Source organism: Rhinolophus sinicus, chromosome 17 (genome assembly GCF_057876585.1).
Source record: "Rhinolophus sinicus isolate RSI-liver-muscle chromosome 17, RSI-T2T, whole genome shotgun sequence".
NCBI classification, from domain to species: domain Eukaryota; kingdom Metazoa; phylum Chordata; class Mammalia; order Chiroptera; family Rhinolophidae; genus Rhinolophus; species Rhinolophus sinicus.
In genome coordinates, this window is record NC_142517.1 from 37,908,754 (window position 1) to 37,931,988 (window position 23,235).

The window sequence follows — 23,235 nt, forward strand, 5'->3', positions numbered from 1 at the left end:
CAATAAATACAAGACTCCAGAAAAGCGCTCCTCTGACTTCGGTGAATGTGAAGCTCCTTGAGAAGCTTGTAGAAAAGGCAGGTTCTCAGGCTCCACCCAGAAATTCAGGCCCAGGAATCTGCATTTCTAAGGAACATCCCAGAGTGCTGATCGTCAATGATGCTGCTAGTTCACATTGAGTGACACTGCCCTAGAGGCTCCAATTTTGTACTGATGCTGCTCGCAAATCTAGAGGACACAAATCCAGATGAGAGGGAATCCCCAGAAAGTGACAAAATGCAGAAATTCCCATAATTATTTCAGGAACTAAAAGAACTTCAAAGACTTAGTCTGAGTTTAAGCACTAATTCCAAAGCAAATATTAGCAAGTTTGGAAGTGCGTCCGATCTAAAACTGGAGGGACATAAAACATAAGCATTATATCCAGTTCTCTCTGTGCCTTTTATATATATATATATATATAATTTTTGTATGTATATATGTATATATATGAAGAAGTATAAAATAAAAATAATAATTTAAAATTTTGTTTCAAGCTTATGGCTTTATCAGTTTCATGACAATAAACTGTAGTAACTTTGCAGTAGATCACTGCAAACAATTAACAAAGACGACCTTTGAGAATTCATCTCAGTTTTTAACAGAGCAGCTATAATGAGCACAATTATAATAATTGGTAAGAAGCTTTTGCAATATTCCATAATACACAAAAGACAACATAGCAAGACAAAATAGATTGTTTTCTGAGGGCACCACATGAGTTTCACAAAGAAAATCTTATGTTGACTGTGATGCATAAGGGGGTGATACAAAAGTCACTTGATGTTGTATCAGATACCATGGGAATAAGAAAGCCATTTCCTGATGTGGATCCATGTTTGTCTTTGTTAAGGGTCAGTGGTTACATAATGGCCAATGATGTGCCTAAATCAGGGAAACTATCCAGCCCTTTCAACAGGGGTTCCCCAAGAGAATTAAGCCGAAATACTATAAAGCATCCATTGTATGCATTGAAAATGGTGTTAACTCTGTACCATCCTTGCAAAGATTGAAGAAATAGTCTCTCAAATCATTTTCTTGCAGGGCATAGTTGTCTTGTGAAACCCAATTCAGAAAGGCTAACTGACACTCCTTAAGCTGAAAATACATATTCTGGGATACACAGCTGTGTAACTTTTTTTATTCCAAGCAAGGTGGTCTAGTGATAGTAAGTGGTTCACCAACAAATTAAAATCTCCCAAATAGAGGCAGATACTAGAAAAGTAATGTCCAGGGCTCTCAAGTCATACTTTGTGTATTAACATACAACTTTACGCACACTTGTGCTCTGAGATTAATGGTGTCAGTGGAACACATGTAGTTCTGCAGACCTACACAACGTAACTTTACAGCATGAATGTCTTGGACTCCATCCACAACCAGCAGCTATTAAATTGCCAAGTGCATCCCATTACGTGGAGATCCTATTCGGTCCAAGGAAAATACCGTAATAGGACTTTGGCAGAATTACAAAATAAATTTTAATTTGCTTTGTGGTGGGAGTTTTGTAAAAGGTTTACACATTTATAATGGGTTTCCACGTAGAGACTGATAGTATTTGATTTTGACTTTTGTGTCAGACCCTGCTAATTGACCATACCAGGACTCATTCGTTCTTAATTCCTGGTTAACAGGGCCCAAATTTTTAACTGCACACATTGGTAGAATGAAAGACTACATTTCCCAGCTTCCCTGCAGTTAGCAGAAGTAAGTAGAATTGTTGTATGTAAGTAGAAAAGATTTCACTGGAAGGGGTTCTCTTCTGTACCCTTCAGCTATCATTCTCCTCTCCCTGCCCCCCTTTTTTGCTTGCCAAAGAATGTGATCAATGGAAAGCTGACAACCATCTTGAACCATGGAAGTGACCTTAAGTGTGGAAGTCATGCATTAGAACGAGGGAGCAGAAAAGCACCTTTCCACTCCATTGCACTGCTGCCGTACATTCCCGTGCTTTTAACTCTACACTCCTTTAACGTGGGAGAGCAAGACACGTCCATCATAAGTAAACCTCTGTCGTCCTGCGTTTCCTGTTTCAAGTGGCAAAATCTAAACTTAATTGATATGCTCTACATACAATTTCTTATTTAGTAAAGGCCAGGTGAATTTATCAACGAATTGGGATTAAATACATGAACTGGTGTGCAACCTAATTTGAATAATGTACCTGGGACAAACAAAAGGAAGTACTACTTTATCTCAGTGCTAACAAAATATAGGAACAAAATTTTTTACTGGTTAAAAAATTGTGCAATTTAAAGAAGAATTCAGGTCAATAATAAATAAGGAAAAGAAATCAGTACCATATGTGGTATAAATGAAAATTAGTGAAAGTTATATTATGGTAGATAACATACAATATATACTTATCGAATGTAACAAACGGCCAAAAAGGTATAAACTGAAGTCTGATATACAGGCATACCATGGGCCTTTTTTGTTTGTGTACTGGTTCTTGATACCCTTGTGTGACTAATTCATTCTCTGTCTATTTACATAAATAATCCATGTCTCAGCCAAATGGAAGACTTTGGTCTTTTAGCTTTTATGTACAGCAGACAGACATCTTAGAAAAATCCCCAGGACTACAGAAAATTATTAACATGCTTTTGATGTCCACTGAGTCCTTTCAAGTCTGATTTTTGCTCTGTATTCTTGAAAAGGCATTAACATATTTTAAATAGACCTAGCAAAAAGGATTGAAAGCATAAGATTGTGTTTCAAATAAAGTCTATTCCTTAGATTGCTTTTGATCATCCAGGCAGAAATTTTGTTGCAGTGTTGCTCTAAGTAATATTAAGAATTTGTAGTTATTGTGATTATTTGGTCAATAATATTGTGAGGAGGAAAATAGTCATGGTAAATATCTACTAGGACTTTAGAGCTATCCAGACTCTTGTCCATTCCATTATGAGGTAGACCTTTGGGGAAAATGTTAAAACCCATCTTTTCTGCGTAATCTCAGTATTACTCTTTTAATACCTTCAAATCCTTGTTCTGTCTTCACATGCAAATATCCTTTATTGTGTTTATGGAAATTAGTGGCACACATTATTTATTCTTCACTCTAACTACATAAGGCAGTGTGTAGGTAACTAATTTAATTAGAGTGATTTACCCATGGTCTTCTCGGTCAGCTGTTGAATTGTTGAATACTCTTACTTCTTTACGTTAAGCACAAATCAGGAAAGATCTTAGATGCTTAAAAAGATTCTATTTCTGAAAAACAATTTTTTTCTATCACTAACTTGTCCATTATAAATATATAGCTATTGAGACATCAAGATAAAGATACATTACCCCTGTGACATCCATAACCTTAATGGCTGCAAGCTGGCCCGTTTTGACATGTCGACCCTGTGTAGAAAAAAATAAAATAAAAAAGACATTAGTTCTGATAAGCAATATTTGCATTCAGTTCCAACTGTGAAGAACAATATTACCTAGATTAATGTTACAGACTATCAATGGGGACGACAGACAGACAGATACACACACACACACACACACACACACACACACACACACACACACACCTTAACTGCTTTGAAGATCAGTTTCTATTTAATGTTTCTTTTGTAAAACATCTCCATCACTCTGTCTTTTAGGATTGTTTTCACAGTGGTTGTCAAGTTAAATAAAATAAGATAATGTTGAATAATTTGGTTTTATGTCCTCTCCAAGGTGGATTTATATAGAAGGGGAGCTAGAGCTGGTTGGAGGAGACATAGTATCTTCTCTGTCAGAAAATACTCACTACGCAAAGGAACTTTCTTTTCCTTGATGATTAAAATAGCATGTACTGTAACAGTCTCAACTGGATATGATTCTGCTATTATTCATTTGGGACTGTTAATTCATCTTTACCTTAAAAGGGGGCTTAAAATAAAACAGATAGCAAGCCATCCAAACTCATGATCAAAGTGACAGTGTTGAGCATAAACAGAGACCACAGTGGGCATCTTCAGTCTCTGGAACCACAGTGAAGCATAAACCACACAGAATCTGAAGAGACTAGGGGTCGTGAGGGGGCAATCCCAGAAGAGCCACTTTCACTTTGCTTGCTCCTTGAGAAACTTAAATTCTTCATCTAACTCTCAGACAGCAGCCAAGATGGTCAATAACCATTACTTCTAAATGCATTTTGTATATGGCTTTGAAAACACATTTTACCTACTACTGCTGTCAGGCAGTGTAATATTGCTTCCCAAACCAGCTGGATTCGAATTCCAGCTGCATGACCTTAGGCAAGTCCCTTTACCTTCTAGGTATCAGTTTCCTCATCTGAAAAATGGAAAGAATAATAGTACCTAACTCATAGTAGTATTGCAGAGGGGATCAAATGAAACAATGCATATAAAGTGCTTGACCACGTCTGGCACAGATCAACTGTCAACAGATGCTGGTAATAATTATTTACGCTCCTGTCTCGTGATTCATTTTATATGTTGTCTTCCTTTCTAGGTTATAGATTCATGAAGGCAAAGATCATCTCATCACTGTATTTCCAGTGTCTGGAATACTGGGTGCCTGCCTATACCATAGATGTTATGGCTTGTTTATGAGTGAACAACAACAGGTAATGGAAGTGTGTATACTTGTAGTGGGAAGAGGTGATAGGATTAGTTCTGACTGCCCTTTTCCTTCTCATGTATCTCAAGCTTTTTGCATCTATTCACTCTGATTGTGATAGTGCTTCCTTCACCTTTCGACCCCCATTCTGCACCCTCTGTTTCCTCCCCACTCTGGAAAGGGCACAAGCAAAGAGACTTTAAATTGGTAATCCAATATGGTCACAGGCACAGCCCCCATACTTATTTCAACTTTCAAGAAATTGAGGGAGGGGGCTGGAGTGTTACTGTATGAAGAGCCCTGGCCCAAAATCCAGGGGCCTGGCTGTTGTCCAGGTTCTGGTCTTGTCTAAGACCTGACCCCCTTTGTATCATACGACCTGAATTGGCTCCCACCTGCTCTTACTCTGTGGTCCGTGAGATTAAACTGTTTGTGTTTTCTAAATGTAATGTTGTTTCTTGCCTTTCTGATGGTGTATTTTCTTGGCCTGGGATGCCCCTCACCTCCTGACTACCCAGCAAACTTACTCACTCTTTCTAGATTCAACTCAAGTATCAGCAGGGCCATCTGCAACAAGTCATATAATCCATCCGGGCCCAGTTTTCCCGTCAGCAAAATGTGAGGAGACAGGGCTCAGTGGTTGGGGGTTAGGTGAGTAGGTACTGCTACCACCACCTCTTTCCATCCTATGGAGCATTTGGAAACTTAAGTTTTCACAATGACTGAGTGGGGAGAGAAGTGGTACTGCCATTCAATGTCCAGGGGCCAGGAATACTAACTTCACACAGGGTATCTCACACAGGGAGAAGTTGCAACAGCGCCCTCTGTTGATAAACATTGAATGACCTCAGGCTTGTCCAGGTTCCAGTAAGAGTGTGTGATGCGATAATGATGGTCGTAGCAAAGCAATCAAGAGCTTCTCTTTGGGAATATAAAGTCATTACAATTAGGGCCATAAATCATACCCTAAACAATGGCTGTTTCTCTACTAAAGCACTGAAGGAGGGAAGGGGAACTGTGGATAAACACAGAGAGTCTGGTTGATATCCTACACCATTCATCTTTAAGTTCATTTAATGAGGCCACACAGCCTGATAAAAGGCAGTGCCTGCACATGGCTTGCAGGGCCCTCTAAGACCTGTCGCCCTTTCCGTCATACCACCTGGGTTGGCTCCCACCGGCCCTTACTCTGTGGTCCTTAAGACTAAACTCTTTGTGTTTTCTAAATATACTATATTGTTTCTTGCCTTTCTGATGGTGTGTTTTCTTGGCCTAGGATGCCCTTCACCTCCTGATTCCCCAGCAAACTTACTCTTTCTAGATTCAACTCAAGTATCACCTTCTCTGAAACCTCACCGTCAATCACTTTTCACCTCTGTGCACTTATGTCCATGTTTCCATTATTTCATTGCGCCCAAAGGACCAGTGGTTCACCCCACCCCCTGTTTTTCTTTCTCTCCCTTCCTTCTTCTCTGGCTTCATTTGCAGCAGAACCTTCCCCAAAAAAACTCTTAAATGGAATCCTCCTGGTTCAAGCAGGGGCTTGGTCAGCTCTGCCTCCCAACTGTCTCTCTTCCCTTGTGGGAGTCCCTGAGGACCGCTGCCAACTCAGTTTCAGAAATGTTGTACTTGATTTTTAACTCCTTAAGAAACCGGGTATCTTCTCTGAGTAATTTGTTTCAAGGACACGTCAACACCTAGTTCTTTATCAGGACCTTGACAGCTGAGCAGATGAGTCCGCGGTCCTGGCCCAAGGCCAGGGAACAGACAGGAGACAAGCAATGCACTTTATACTTCAAACACAAGGCAGTGGGCAGTTCTTGGTATGAAATAAAGAAATTAAGTATCTGCTATGTTTTGAATGTAGGGTACATGGTTGTTTTTGTGTTAAGAACTGCTTTAATGCCATGGAAGGTAACCCTGGACAAGAAAATAACGTACTTCTCCTCCATTTCAAGTTTCACTTCCAATCTGAAGCAGCGATTCTCAATGGGTCTGACAGGTGACTGCATAAGACACCTCGGGGGTGGCAGTTGGGGCCTAAATGAGATCTTGGAGATGGAACAATTAGCAGCCTGAGCTCAGTCGCAGAAAAATGCACCCGAGTGCTCTGGAATAGGAAGGCTGCTGAGCTGTCAACCTTTGATGGGGTAGGGCCCCAAAGGGGGCTCCTCAGCTTGATGTTTAACTCACTGGATACTTTTTACATCACCGGAGAATGTCAAACCCAATTAGGATCCTGACTGAGGCCGACTTGGAAGGAATGGCCAGGAGTCAGCTGACCTAAAGATCAGTAGAAGCCTGAGGCACAGTCACTGTGAACGCAGTGTTTAAAGAAGCAACTTCATAAAATCACAGATAAACTGAGTAGGAAGAGCCCTTCAGCCACTTTGTCCAATACCCTCCTGTGAGAGATGACGACAAATCTCACGACTAATAAGGACCTAAACCCAGGACACTCTCTCCTCTGTTCCACGTCTGTCATCCGGTTCCTGGATTAGAAATTCTTATCACTAAAATGTCCAAACAATTTTTAAACAAACTTTCTTTTCATATTTTACTTAACTTGAGTTAAACATCGAACCATTCATCTCTCTCTCACATAAACAAGCCAACAAGGAAGGATATTGTAATGGGAGAATTTTGAAGTGAAAATGTAATATTGCTCTTAATTTTAAGTTATTTCCACTTATGAGAGAAATAATAAATGTAAACCTAAGACTCCATCTCAGTTTGGATCTAAAATACATACTCAACCAAGGACTAAAAATTAAATTCTGGGGTGGAGGGTGACTTTAAAGGCATACAAAATAGTTAAAAAATGTTTCTCCACAAAAACTAGGAAACAAAAATGCTGTCATATTGCAGTTGCTGAGTCATTTCTTAATTTAAAAAAATGAAGATTTTCTTCCACTGAAATAACAATAACAAAAATAACAGACTAAATCTAGAAAAACAAAACTGGAATTTCAGTAGGACCCAAAGCCTAAGTAATGTCAATCATATCCTCAAGAATAAAAAGCCCATCAACAAGAAAGGAGGAAGAAAGGGCATCAAACTAAGGAAAGCAGAGGCTGTAGGGTCACTCAAGAGCTGATGGGCGTGGTCCAGCCTGGTTTGCTGACACACAAACCCACTGTGCCCCACTACTGCCTTTCCTCTACCTCATGTTTGAGGTAAAGAACTATACTGATTCTTGTTCCATACAGAATAACTCAACTTCAAGGTAAAATTTAGATCACCCAAGGATTATAGTACTCTACCCCTTTACCTCCTCCCTAAAAATAAATGCAAGAGAAAATCAATTGTTTGGTCTGAAATAGCCATGTAAGTCTGTACCCTGTGATGGCTGTTCTTTATTTGCTAAGGAACAGCACGAAGGCTTTAGAGCTGCTAGCCTGAGGCTAGCCTGGAAGAAAGAGTACTTTCATTTCTAGGTCACCAAAATACATTTGTTTCCGGCAGAGCACATAAGCAAACCAGGACTGTGGAAAATGCAGACACTCCACCCACCATCTCCGCCCCCTCCCCCGCCCCATCCCTGCCCCTCCCCTCCCCTGCCCCATCCAAGGGCTCACACGTAGGTAGCATGTTTTTGGCTCTTCAAGCTTAGCTTAGATTAGATCTCAGAAGAAGACCTGCAATTTCCTAATTGCAAGTGAGGGCCCTACCTTTGTGTTTCCAGAGCGTCTGATAATAACCCCACAGTGATTTTCAAAATGTACATCACAAGAACCACAAAAATAAATCAACTCAAATAGCAAAAAATAATCACAATGTAGAACATGTAGCAAGGCAGCTGTTATTTCATGAATCAAATGTTACAGTTACATCTATCTACCTATTTATCCATCCATCCATCTATCCATCCATCCATCCATCCATCCATCCATCCATCCATCCATCCATCACTGAGCTGTAGTACACCACCCAGATTCTCCCTTGAAGACTGAAGTACCTGGCAGCTGTCACCCAAGGCCCTTTCTGGTAACTGCCCTCAGCCAAAAGAGCACTGCCCAAGGTCATGCTCCCTCCTGAAGACAGAAGACTTCAATGACAGGAGTATAAAGGCCCAGCCCTCTTATTGTAAAGTGGGACAGTTCTGGAGGGTCATCTCAGTTCCTGGCCACCCCACAGGATGGCTGAGGTCTTTGCTGACACTGTGTTGCAGTTAATCTACTGTCTCTGCACAATCCTACTTTCTTCACAGGTGTAGATCCTAAGAACACTGCCCAGTAAAATCCCTGCATATAAATCTCCATCTCAGGATCTGTTTCCAGGGGAACCCTACCTAAAAAAGTTGGTGCCAGGAATGGCCTAAAGAAACAGGCTGTCAGAGTGGTTGTCAATGAGCCCCTTATCCCTGGGGGCAGGCAGCTTACTGATTGCCCCTGGCACACTGGGGCAGTGTCACTGTCAAATGTTCACTAGAGGGGAAATGGAGTAGGATACAGTGCCGGGGAATACACTGGTGAGTCCAATATTGCAGACTTTTGAGAGATCCAGAGGAAATACTAGTTTTAAAAAAAATGGAATCAGATGGCTTTTGCTGAGAGCCACTAATGTGCTGGAGAAAGACAAAGAAAAGATAAGGGTGATTCATCATCAACTGAAGGCAATGTGTGAGCATCAAAAGGGAGATGAAGTTAAATCCTGAGCTGTGTGCACTGTCTTCAAACAAGACGGAGAAATCACCTCTGTGGGCTCAGAGTGCTCCCGGGGACAGGAGTTTTGAGCTTTTCAATGCATCAATGTAGATGTCTCCATGCCAAGTTTCAGAGTCTCATTGCTTCCCAGTCGGGCTTTTCTTGTACCCTGATAACTGATTCCTGGGTCTGGTTCTCAGCGTTTTCTACTCTCTGGCTGTAGAAGATAAGTCTTTTTATATGGCACCCAATTATTTATTTATTTATTTATTTATTTATTTATTTATTTATTTAGGTTAATGAATAACAGCGCAGTCAAGCCTGAGAAAGTCATGTTGAGCGCCGACTTCTCAGGAATGAGGGTCTGGGTCACCCAACAAGTCTGCCATAAAGACCAGCAAAGATGAGGAATCACGTGCCTTGGAGGAGGCAGATGAGCAACGGTTGCAACCATTAGAGAATATATAATGGTGGGGGGTTATCACTTTGCCTAGGAAAAGGCAGACCAGCCAAAATCCTACAGGAGTTATTTATAGAACTTATACAAAGCAAGTGGATCTAAGCTTCACAAGGGATCGACTGTAGTGTACACTGTGGTGTGGCCCCTCTGTCCCCCCTTCAAGACTGAGGTTCTCTGAGTCTCTTTCCAGGAATTTCTCTTAGCCAAAGATGGCAGCTGGACTCAAGCTCCTGCTCCCTGTCTAAGGCAATGCACCTTACCTAGAGGCAGCAAGCATTCAACGATTGGTAGATATAGGAATACAAAAGCCTGCATCCCTTACATCAACGTGGAACAACGCTGAAGGCCATCCCAGATCCAGAACTCCTTTTGGGGTACTGCCTAGTGCTTTGTAACTGCATTCAACTCCGTCCTCTGCCCAAATCTGTCTTCACTCTCTCACAGGTGTCGATACTGACAGCACTCCCCAAAACACTCTGACAAGCAAATCTCTGTCCTCAGAATCTGTTTCCTAGGAAACTCAATGAAAGACTCTATCTATCTATCTATCTATCTATCTATCTATCTATCTATCTATCTATACATGTATTCTTGGTTATCAATGTAAAATAATATATTTTTTTACTGGATCTGGGGTAAAAGTTTAAGAAAAGCTCTGATCTAAAAGATGAATAGAATAAACTAAGTCAAGCATTGGGAAGCATATTCCAGATAAAAAGAACACCATGTTCAAAGGTCCTGTGGTATAGTTATTAGAGCACTCAAGTAACTGAATGCAGGTCAGTATGGCTGGAGTAGAGAGTAAATGTTTAGTGAGTCCACGCAGGGGCTCACAGGTCACTTTGAGGTCTGTCTTTATCCTAAGACCAATGGGCAGTCACTGAAGGGCTTGAAGCAAGGGGGTAGAGTCGTCAAGTTTTCATTTTGAAAAGATCACTGTGGGGGCTAGGCAGAGAATAAAGGAAACCAGAAAAGATGATGAAGAGTCACAATTATACTCCTGCTACTTAGTACTTCATTTCAGAGATGATGGCGACTTGGACGAGCATGGAAGTTACAGAGAAGGTGAGAAGAGTCCAAAGGAGGTCAAATCACCAAGGTTTGCGAATGAATCAGCACGCTTCCTACAGCGCTTGACACAGCAAGAACTCTGTGCGTATGTGCTAGATAATGGATTGAATGAGGGAGTGAGATTTGAGGGTTGTACTGGGGTTATTGATCAATACCATCCATATGTCCACATCTGTTTCTCCCCTTCCCCTCAGCCGACCACATTTTTATCCAGCCGCAACGTGTATAGCAGCAGATGGGGTGGGGTTGTGAGCAGAAATTACAATCATTTCACCCAAAATAAGTTGGAAGATGAATTAACTGGATGAAGTTCCTTTAAACTCTACAGAGAGGCTAATTCATCTCTCCATAGATCACAGAGAGAAAACTAGAAATTGGGTTTAGTTTCCCCTCTGAACTATAATGATGAGAATGAAGGTGAACTCTGGTTTCACACTCACAGGTAAGATTAAAGCATAGTTAAGGTACCTATTTGGACATCTTCAGGAATGCTACCTTCCTTTGATAGAATTTATCTTGATCCAAAGAGGCACCCAGAACAACTTTGTGAAAGGCTCCAAAAATCCTTATGATCATGGAACACGTACATTCACAGAATATATTTGGCAGTGTGTCTATTCCGGGTTACATGAGGCCTCTATTTTTCCTTGGCCTGCATGTGCCGTTCATCAGTAGCTTAAAAAATCTTCCTCTCCATGGAGGCAGATCTATGACCCGGCCATCACTGCACCCAGGCCGTGGCAAAGATAAAGCAAGGTACCCATACAGGACAATTCCCACGCTTCAGTTCTCCATCTCAGCACCATTCCCTGTGAATTCCTCTGCTTGGCACCTCTGAGAGCAGAAAATGGATTGTTTTCAAGATCGTTCAGGGCTGGGCCAGCTGAGAATTAAAGCTTGCTCGCAGCCACAGGGTGGGGAAGAAAAGACTACATCTCATCTTTCTTTGTTAGAGACGAGGATTCTCCGTCTTCATGGCTGCCAGTTTGGCTCCAGTTGTAAATGAAAATGGATGATTACAGGAAAAAAAATTAAATAGTCACAATTTTTAGCAGACAGTCGTTAATGTATGCAGATTCCATGGCAGAGAGCCTGATGCCTGTACCCAGGAAAGGCACGCACAGCTGAAGTGACAGCAGTGACAAAGCAGACAGACTGTGGGGTGACGAGAACTCAAAAAAGTAGCAGAACTAGTCTCTTGGCCGTGGCCGTAAGCCAAGAACACATTTCCCAGTAACCTCCTCTCTCAATCCAAAAAAATGAGCACAAAACTAAAGATCTTACTAGCGCTCCTCTCATTTATTCCACAGAATTACCACAATCGTTTATGGCTTTTGTACATTAATTTCTAGGAGGACTACACTCCCTAGATATGGGGGTTCAAAGGAAAGGGATAGCATACGAGTGTGCCTGCCTCCCCACCCAGCACAACAGCCTTCCCTGTCCTGAGTCCGGGGGCACCTGGGGATTTAGACGGCGTTTAAAAGCCTTGGTTCCTGGACACCAGTCCAGGATGAAGTTTATACCCACCTTTAGTCAAAACATAAAAATAAAGACCCTGATGTGAATTTTTTCGGAAAGCCAGAGATAGTCAATTTAAGCAGGCTTACATTTTTTTTGGCGTTACAATGTCCTTAATGAAAAGATCTTCATTTTTAAAAGTAAAAGTAAACAACCCTATGCTGCTTCCCAATGGTTGTTTTTGTTTTTTACGGGGGGTGGGGTGGGTTGAGATTTTCATACTCCAGGCACAAGTGTTTTAGAATACACAGGTATAGCACAGCAGAGAAGTCAGGAATCCCTTTAAGATACAAAGATGCACAGTTCTTGATGCAGCCCATAAAAAAATTAAGTGTAACAGTGTGTGCTCTTAATAGCTTACAGTAGTCTATGTGAGATGTATTAGAAACAACTTATCTCTTCTCTGAGTTTCCCTAGTTTGGACCTTCAGTCCAGCAGGCACCTGACTTCCACACACTAGAACCAAAAATTCCTCAAAGGCAGGGACCTTTGTTTGGGTAATTCTCTGACACTGCATAGGACAGCATCTTGGAAAGAGCAGGTGCTAAATCATGCTGGGAAACATGAAGCTTCTAGGCCTCATGGACCTTGTAAACAGCCTCCAATCCCAGCGATCAGAGAGACCCCAGGGACCCCAGGGATCCATTACGTGCTTAACCTGGGAGGAGCCTGATAGAATTCCGGGAAATGCCTTCTTAAAAGTGGCAGAAGGCTTTTTTCTTAAGAAAAAAGAAACTATAAGAATGTCTCCTGGAATCACAACTGGAGGAAGAAGCCACACGGCCTGATGTGAGTGTTTTGCTCAAGAAGGCTTTGTTTTTGTTTTCTTTTTCAAGCGTTAACTAACACTGGACCATAGGAGTGAGCCCTGGAGGCTTGAGCAGACATTAGTATTCTGTGTTTCATAACCTCACAGTTTACCTGAGGAAATGCTCAGGGAGAGAAAGATATGACAAGGGAAAAGCAAGGTCCAGACACCGCCCTGCTATAGAAACCCTCCATCTCGGCTTCCCCTTTTCCTGTGAGAATACTAACTCGAGGCAGGGCAGACACAACTGTTCTTCGGGAAGGGCAGGTCATTTTTCTAGATTTCGAATCAATAACTCCCTCTCTAAGTCCTATTTTATGAGGCAACTCTGCCTTCCCCTCACGACCTCTGGCAGACCCTTTGCTCATCCCATCCCACCTCCCAGCTGCAGATTAAAAAGATATATTATGTCTTCTATCCAGGCCTCCCATAGGTTTGTCAATTGCAGCCCGACACAGGCCCCTATGGTCAGAGATTTACAACCACGTGGTCCGGAGTGGGCGGGTCTGGCTTTGCACCAGGAGGAATCGTAGGCACAGGGGCAGAAATAAATAATAATAATGAAAAGACAGTGCTGCATTTCATTTCACCTAATTTATGGCTTCGATAGGAAGCCGGTCCACCCACAGCGCTGCCTGGGTCACTTAATAAACAGGACGTCTGTGGCAGCAGTGAGAGCAGGTCTTGAAGCTTGAAGCTGTGCGGGTAGAGAAAGGAGCACATCGGTGCTGTGAGAAAAACAAAGGGAAAGGACCACAGTGTTCCCAGCTATCATTCTTGGGGCGTCAGGAACACACATAGGGACTCATTTGACTCTTTATTAGGGCTGTTGATGAATAAACCCTCTCCCACAGTGTCCTCAAACCCCCAGAAGTTTTAATTAAAACAAAAGAAATGTCAGCAAGAAAAGCACTAGAATATAATTAGGGCCCACCAAATCTAAAGTAATTCGGGGGGAAAAGACTAGTAATGAAAGGGAAGCTTTCATGTGCTTGAATCCCTGCTCTGTGGCTGACACAAAAATCAATTTCAATAGGCTTTAGTTGTATCTAAGCAGGACCACAGGTGACAGATGAATTTTAGTGAGCAATTTACTGCAGTCATAATGATTCCTACGAAAAAAAGGCATTGCAACGAAATGCCTCCTCTGAAGGAATACTGTAATGATGTGTGTATACAGACACATAGCTATACCTACAACTATAGATACAGATGTAAATATAGATTTTGGGGGGATGGAAGCTTTAAGCAGTTGTGTATGTTTTACCTTTTAAAAACTCTCTACCTCGCACCCTTTAAGGAGCAATTTTGGCCCCGCCTCCAGGAGACATTTGGGGATGTCTGGAGATATTTGTTGAATGTTATAACTGCTGCTATTATTATCTAGTGGGTAGAGGCCAGAGACGCTACTAAACCTGCTATAATGTACAGGACAACCCCCTCCCCCAACCTGGAATTATTGGACCCAAAATGTCAATGTGGCCAAGATTGCCAAACCCTGCTTTAAAAGAATTTGACATTTAATCGGTGCTCAATGAATGTTGGATTCTATTAAAGGTCATATCCCCCAATGCACTAAGGTTACAAAGATCAAAAGATAAGGCCTGGCCTTCAGGGATTTCTCATGAGGGGAGAGGGTGGGGGGGAGATGGAAGTGGCATTGTTCTTTCTCTGCTTAGCAGCGTTTACAAATGAGGCTCATATTTCTCAAATTCCAACACCCATGGCCTTTTAGAGCATAAGTAGTACCAACATCCCGTGAGATCACTTTCCATCTGACTTTTGTTGTGTAAAGGCCAACTCCAAAATCTTCACTATCTCCCAATTAAGCAGGATTCCTAAATTAAAAAAAACAAAACAGCAAAAAACAAAAAACAAACCGATGAGGTAGTATTGGGGTTAAATATAATTTGGTTTATGATATTTGACAGAAAGTTATCATTTTTGCTAATTACATTAATTTTCGAAAGATATCCTATTTTCATTTCTCAAAACTCTTTGGGTCTTCTCCATAACTCTTCACAGTGTGTATATGATATGTTCTTTCCCTCTACTCAAGTGTTCAGTTGTTATGTTTTTAACTATTGGTAGCTGGATTCAGGAATGCATTACATTATTTTGTTTCATCAAAATGTAAATCATGATAAAGCTTTACGCTTAAAATATAAAGGGCAATTATATAAGACTAAAGGTGTTCCACTTTATCCAACAAGTTCTTCAAATGAAAGGATATAGGAAACTTTCCACTGTTGTAAGTGATCTGTTTCCAAGAAATAAGAAAAGCAGAATGCGTTTTTTTTAAGAAAAAATAAGATGAGCAACACTATATTTTAACAACCATTCACCACCTTTCAGGTCTCTGTGAATTAAAGAACTCAAGCTTATTGAAGGTGGCGGAGAATAGCACCCAGTGTGGCTCCTCCACGGTGTCTGAGAGAAATGGTAACGGCACAGTGCTATTCCAACTGCCATGGTGGAAGACCCAGATCGCTGCACAGGCTGAGACTCTCACCCCCCAACAGAAGGCTTCCGTGTCAGCACAGACTGCATCAGCAAGCGTGCTTTCAAGCGAAGGCCTGCAAATCCTTCTTTGGGTAGGAGGGCAAGAGGACAAAAAGAACACCTGAAAACTGGAAGCCATTTTACAAATGCAGGACAGCTCTCGCATATTCATAACCTTTCAAAGTAGTGGCCAGCATGGACAACAGCAATTTGTCAGCAAACACATAATCCCTGGGAAGCTAGCAGCTGGGAGGACGTACTCCTGGAGCCTCTCAGAAACCTATACCCTCCCTCCAACAATAATGCTGAGAACACGTATGTCTAAAATCTTGGAGGAGGGGAGGTGGGAGAAATATGATGACACCCTGAGAAAAAAACGAGAGCTCTTTTAAGTAAATATGACATACCTGGAGTTCTGAGTAGGCCAGACCAGGCGTGTAGCTGACTAGTTAGCAAACACATTGATTTGCAGCTAAATTTAGCTGCAATCCAACTGTGACCTGTCAGGTAGCTCTCTCTCAAGGAGGGCGAAGTTTCCCTGACTCTAGTGAAATTCTTCCCTCACACCTCATTTTCCTGCTTCCAGCTTAGACTGATTGATGAGGGATTGCGAGAAGGGCAAGGAAAGCACCTTGCTGACTATTCTGACAATCTTCTCAAGCAGGGATTTCCCCTAATCTAGGAGACAATCACCCATCTGAACTGGAGCTTCGCAGGCCCTTTGGGGGGATGCGGAAGTTTGGGGGAAAGGCTTTGGGGGAGGCATGGGGTGCCCTTGTGTGACTTCCTGGGCCTAGAGTTACTTTTGGTCCACGGTTTCCTTGCTTTAAAACAGGTATAAAATAACAACGATTAAACACACGCGCTCACACGTATCATGACTGGGTAAATACTGATGATATTGCAGTGATTTTAGTGTTACTATGAGGTTCTATGTCTGTCCTCAACTCCTGGGACCCCCAAAACCACCGGCCCCATTATTCGCCACACTCCAGGTATTGGGCCTTTCTTCCTCTCCTCCAACACGCATTTCCACTGTTCTTCCTTCTATTCTGCTAGCTCACGTCTTTCAGATCTTGACTCAGAAGTCACCTTCTCCAGGAGTAACAAACCATTAAACTATTGTAACCTATCTAAAATCTCAACTCTGCCCTAACTCTCACTGTCCTCCTTCCCTGCTTCCATCTAACAAAGTATACGATTGATTAATTTATCATGTATACTGTACATCTCTCTCTCCAAAATGGAGGGGTCTCGAGGGCAGACACTTCCCTTTGTCTTGTTTACCCCTCTGTCTTCAGCAGCAGAGCAGTGCCTGCGTTCAATCAACGTGTGCTGAAAGAATGAATTCTGAATCTCTTTGTGGAATCACTTTTTCAAATCCTTCTGTCTTTTTCGTAAATATCATTGCATCTCTTCTTTAAAGGCAAAACAACTCTGACAGAACAAGCACTGTCATCAAATAAGGAAATTGGGGCTCAGAGAAGCCACTTTTTTGCAGGTCACATTTTCCCTTCAGATCAGCCTTGCATATAAACAAGCAAGCAAGAATGTATCACCTCCCTCTTTTTTTATTTTATTTAAAATTCTCCCTAAAGCTTAAAGGGTAAATAACAGAGTTATAAATTTATATGCCTGATAATCAGAGTATATTTTATCTAGGAAGATTTATTTGTGTAACTATATATAATGGTTTTATGTAGATATTAGCAACATGGTTTGGCAAATTATATAATACAGAGCACTGAAAAGCTGCTGCTAGCAGCAGTCAATAGATCAACCTTTTAGGTAACCAATAAGGATGAGGCTGTGCTTTTTGAACCAATGAGAACATTGACAACCTTTTCTTGACACAAATGTGGAAAGATAGAGCTAGCAACTTCGCCTAAACCTTTCAGACCTCAATCAGCTAAGGTCGCCTACACAAAAGAATGAAGAATTGCTTTTCATTCCTCCTCTTCTTCATTTCCAGCTGTGGAACAGCTATCGGCATATGGCCAAAGACTCAAATATCAAGTCTAATTTAAGCCTAGCTACCAGGACCTGATTTGTGTTACCTTGAGCCTTAGGTATTTGCCTACCATCCAGAAGATCAGTATCAATGTGCACTTCTTTGGCATTTAGCCCAGCACTCTTGTGTTTGCAACATTAATGCTTTAGGTGGCTTCTGTCTTCAGAAGGGATGGTAAAAAAAAAAGAATCAAAATGGTGCTCATTTAAGCAAATAACATAACTTAGAGTCTTTCCTTACTTAAATATACCTTATGATACCTCAGGAACTCAACTAGAAATCTGTCTTAGATTTAACAAACCATTAAACGATTATAATTTAATGTCAATAAGATAATGTATTAATTTACTAATTATTGATGGACATTCAACAGTTTATAGATCTGACTATTGAAAACTACATCAAAATTGTACACATTATGCTTAAAAAGCTTAGATCACACTTTTTCAAACATTCTCTATTTCTGTTTTTACATTTTAAAATATTGTTTGAAAGCTTTTGAGAAGAATACATTTTAGAAAACAAATTTTGAAGTCATGAAAAATCTTTGGAAGACAGTAAATGCAGTGAAACTGAAGGAGCTAAAAACACACACACACACACACACACACACACATATTCTATTCAAAGTCTGATCTGTTTTCAATTTTTCAATAAGGCTTTAGGCAAATCTCTTTAACTTTTCATATGTTTTATAAATAAAGGAAATAGAAATACTTGTTATGCCTGTTTTCCCTTACTGGACAAAAATACAAACAGGAGCAAACAGATGAGTGACTTTTTATGACTCACCTTATTGAGTCTACATTTCATTTGTCTGGCTCATGATCACTTCCAATGGAGCTGTCTAACATTGACAATTTCTGTTCAGAGGCTCACAATATATCATAAGTACAATAGTACGATATTCCACTATTAAGCAAAATGACAGTCAATAAAAGCTTTCCCAAAAGGCATCATTATTGTTAATTGAAATAGATTTCAGTGCACGTTGGAATGTAGTCAAGTTTTTACAAAGTAAGGTCGTGTGAAGAAAATCTACTAATTTCACATAAAATGAACACAGTAATTATAATAAGTTAAAACACCCTCTTATGTATTCACAAGCCACATTGTCACACAACTTCAAGTAACACTATTCTTTGCTATATGAGTGGTACATATTCTTTTCCATATTCTTTGCTACAGGAATGGTGCTTCCTAGAGTTGAACAACATGGCAGCCCTGCTGATTAAAATTTAAATTCATAGACTACTTACTAAGCATCTATTATATATAAAACACTGTGCCCATCTCTGTGGGGTCTGAATTATAATCACAATTATTAAAATTATTGAAATGTTTTGCACTACTTGCAGTTTAATTTCATTTTAATAGATTTTACTCCTAAAAGATTTATAAAAACGTAAGTTTTACCCCCTCTTTGTTTCATTTTTAGAGGGTTCTTTAAAATCAATCATAACTAACATCGTGTCATGGCATCAAGTTATTTGGGGGATGACACCATTAAAAAGAAAATCTCTCATATATGTTGTCCTTATGAAACACAATAATTACCTTAAAGAAAAATAGCAAGAAAGAAATCTATCCTGTTTCATTGAGAGAGAACCCTTTTTATTAGATCCAGAATATTCTTCCTTAATTTACTTTGTAAGGTCCTTCAAGAACAATCATGTTGCATACAAAAATTGAAGAGGATTGAGATTTTTAGAAAAGCTGTTTTTTTTAAAGTGATGATACAATTTTAACTTTGTGCTTAGTGCTATACGATTCTCAGCAAAGACACTCTTTTACTCAAATGATCAACATTCTAAATACATTCTCGAATGTAGTCACTTATCCTGGGGGGTGGGGAGGGGGAGACTTTTCTCAAAGAGTTTAATAAATGATAGCAAAAAAGGGACTTCCGGTACTCCAATTTATATTTGCCAGTACAAAATCGCTCTTTAGTCTGGCCATATACTATTTCTACTACAGCTTTAGGTGAACAAACTTTTAGGAAAAATTTTACATTTTTCAATTTGAAATTTAATCTGCTGGCCTCTGCCTTACTCTGTTTGTGTACAGAGGTCATATGGAAATGAACACTATCATTGTATTTTATTAATCAACATTCCCATATTTAATATACTTCACTTACTAGAAAAATTAATTCAATTGCAATAGGATAACAACTTACTGGTTCTCTCCAATATATCATAGGAGCTTGTCTAGATTTCAAGACACTTGAAATTACTATGAGATTACGAAAACGGAGGACGGAAGCTACTTAGAAAAATTTGTATAAGCTTCCTAACTATTTGCATTTAAATACACCAATAATTATGTATGTATGATCTTTTTATGGATTGCCAATATTCTCAGGTACTCTTGGGGAATACAACAGTAAAGCAAATGATTTGGAAAAGGAAGGAAGTTGAAATAAAAGAACATAGTAGTTCAGATCTGTTGAACTTCTACCTCCATTATATATCAAAGAGCCAGCTGTGTAGGGATTTGGGTCCTATAAAACAAAGACTTTCCTCTTCAACACTGCACTTAGGCCAAGATGTAATTAATACAAACTCCACAACGTAAATCGATGTTAGAGAAGTTAGCAGATCCTGTGAGGGTCAGCTGAATAATTTGGTAAGCAAAAATTATTAAGGAAATGTGTTAACACATTTATGATACCATAGCCTAAAGAACAGGTGGGGGAAAAATGACAGATATTAAACACATGAATGTCGCTAAAATAGTTGATCACCTTTTTATATTAAAAATAAGAGGAACGTTAGATTTATAATTTAAATCTCTATAATTTTCTTACAGACATATGAAGGTAATTAAAAGGGTCAGAGTTACCTAGGGAGGTTGGGACATGTACTGAAGGTTGGCTCTGTCTGACATGAGATGGAAACTGATACTTTTACAAAAATAAGATTAGAGCCTCATAATTTTGGTATCATGAAGGTGTTATAATACTCCATGATGGAAGAGGTATCATGAAGATGTGGTGATTTTTATGATTTATGCATTTATTTCCAGTAGATCATCTCATCTCATGGTAACTTTCCTTTGAATGCCTGATTCTCTACTACAAATATGAATAAAATGGTACTTTTGCCCTCATGGAACTTATAGTCATGCTTTCCTTCATTACAATGCTTTTAACATTGTGAATATTTTAATATAAGTAAATGAACATCAAGTCCTGTTGGAAACAGTAAGAACAAGAGAACTAGAGGTGGGGAGTAGAACAGGGGCAGAAGTCGGGGCTTGTGTGCAGCACCTTTGGAAACAAAGGAAGTAGAGGCAAGCGAAACTGGACTGTGGAACTTCAGGTAGAGGCAAAGAGCGGTGTGTGAATAAGCGAGGGCGAGAGCAGTGTGCGGGAGGGAGGGAGGGAGGCAGGGAGAACACATGTGTTTCAGAAGAGGTTAATGAGCCAGGTCAGATTGCTCTGCCATATTCTGGATATCAGGGACAGAGCCTGTGCTCTGGGGAAGGAAGTTGAGCAACGCATACTAAACCGCCCTCAGCTGAACTTGCTCAGATAAACAACACCTCAAAACTTCCCAAGTCAGAAAAAAAAAAGGTACATCTTTGAGACAACAGTGGAGAAACAGATGACTCAACAACTATGAGTAATAAATTAAACCCCACTGAACACTTGGGTAGAGAATCAGTCAAAGAAAATCTGTCTTTATATTCATACTTCAAAACAAGACAGATTCTAATCACCTCAGTAAAAATAGCGGGGCTAGAAATAATAAACAGTGTGCAGCAATCATAGCCGGTAAGGGAAAATTATTATTTCACTAATACCTACTTAATGCTTATTGTGTCAGGCACTGTTTTAAGCATTTGACGTATATTAATTCATCATAACAAACTATGAGTATCCTTATTTCACAGACAAGGAAGCCAAGGCACAAAGAGGCTAATGACTTGCCCAAAATATGCATTATTTAGGATATGCAGCATCTTAAAAATTACTTAAAATATTGAAGATATGTAGCATCGATGGTCATTTCACTTACTGCATTTTTTTTATTGCTTCATTTTAGTAAATAAAAAAAATATTCCTCAAGGCTTTCAGGAATTCACTTGCAACCTTACTCTGTCTAGCACTAGTTTCTCTCTCAAGATCTTGGGTTTATAGAAAGTCTCAGCTTAAGAAACTGATATTATGATGGACAGATGCCCCAACATTACACAGAAAAGGAGCTAGAGTAACCAACTCAAACTGGATTAGGCAGGAATGGAAGCAAAGGTTAAGACTTTAGTTCAGTCCTAAATGATCCAAGGGACTAGGTCAGGAGGAAGAGAAAGGCCATTTAAGGCACTGAGCTTGAAAGTATTGGTTAACATATTAGGAAGGGCCAGAATCTGTACATGGCTGTGACATCACATGCGTACAGAAAATAGCAGGAAATAAGGTTAGAAACTAGACAGGGTCCCAATCAAGAAGCACTTTCCATGTCACACTAAGGAGTAGGACATTAAAAGAGTTAAGATGGGAGTTACAGGATCGGGCTGGATTCCAGAAAGGACACCCTCTTTCCATCTTCCCCACCTCACCCACTACTACCCAGCAGTGGTACTACAGTGTATGCATCCTCCACCAACAGGTGCAGACTACCAAACCAGTCAGAATCTGAAACAAAGTCTGTCGCAGAGAGAAGAGAGTGGCTCCAAGAAATAAAGAAGCGGTAGAATGAACAAGAGTTTCATATAGGGTGTTGGAGAGTTGAGGAAGAACTCTCAGAAGAAGTCGACGTGTCTGCTGTGTGCATCTGGGTGGATAGGGGTACCATTCATTGAGAAAGAAGACTCAGGGGAAAGAGGACAGGAAGTGACTTCAATTTGAGACGTACAGGTTCTCAGGAGCCTGACGCTATCCAGACAGATGTGTTTACGAGGCAGCCCAGTTGAGGGGGACAACTTCAGGAGGTAGAGCTGGTCTCAGAGATAGAAGAATGCACAAAGGACACTGAGGAAAAAACAAAACAAAACAACAACCAGATGGTGGGGAAAGAGAAAGTTGTAATGTCACTGGAAATTAAAGAAGGAGAAAATTTGAGAAAGGAGTTTGGGATGAATTTCCAAAAAGAGGGTATGGTCAGAACCAGATGCTACAGGAGACCAAGCGAAATAAGGACGGAACAGTCCTCATTCAGTCTGGCCATTACGAGGCCCCTGGGGATAGAAGCACGGGTTATGAGCAGAGATAGAAACTAAATTGTACAGAGGCAAGGAAAAAAACGGAACGTGACCAAGGAGAGACAAAAGAAGTAGAAAAAAGTTGGCTCGGTCTCAAATGAGATGGAAACTGATACTAAGATCTCATTGAAAATGTCTGTGTGCTGAGAGGAAAGAGAGGCAATATAGGGGAAAAGGTGGGAGACACCAGAAACAGAAGGAGGGAGCCCATACCCATGGAGGAGGAAGAGTCTTGAGTGGAAGGCGGGAAAAGCATTACACCAAGACAGGATGGAAGAAGAATGTGGATGGGCATTAATGAGTTGGTGCGTGCAGAGAGAGGCATTGTGACATTTCTGTCCAATGGCTCCACTTTCTCTACGAGGCAGGCAAGAAGGTCACCTGCGGACAGTAACGGAGGCAT

The 23,235-nt window shown here is 40.5% G+C and overlaps 1 protein-coding gene across 9 annotated transcripts in view; it reads right to left on the reverse strand.

Moving 5' to 3' along the window:
* Positions 1-23,235, reverse strand: part of TNIK (TRAF2 and NCK interacting kinase) — a 363,868-nt gene that overhangs the window by 147,121 nt on the left and 193,512 nt on the right. For all 9 annotated transcript variants that reach the window (XM_019735248.3, XM_019735239.3, XM_074327892.2 and 6 more), the window contains one exon: positions 3,337-3,393. In XM_019735248.3, coding sequence (XP_019590807.2) covers positions 3,337-3,393 — 57 coding nt within the window. The remainder of the gene's footprint in view (positions 1-3,336; positions 3,394-23,235) is intronic.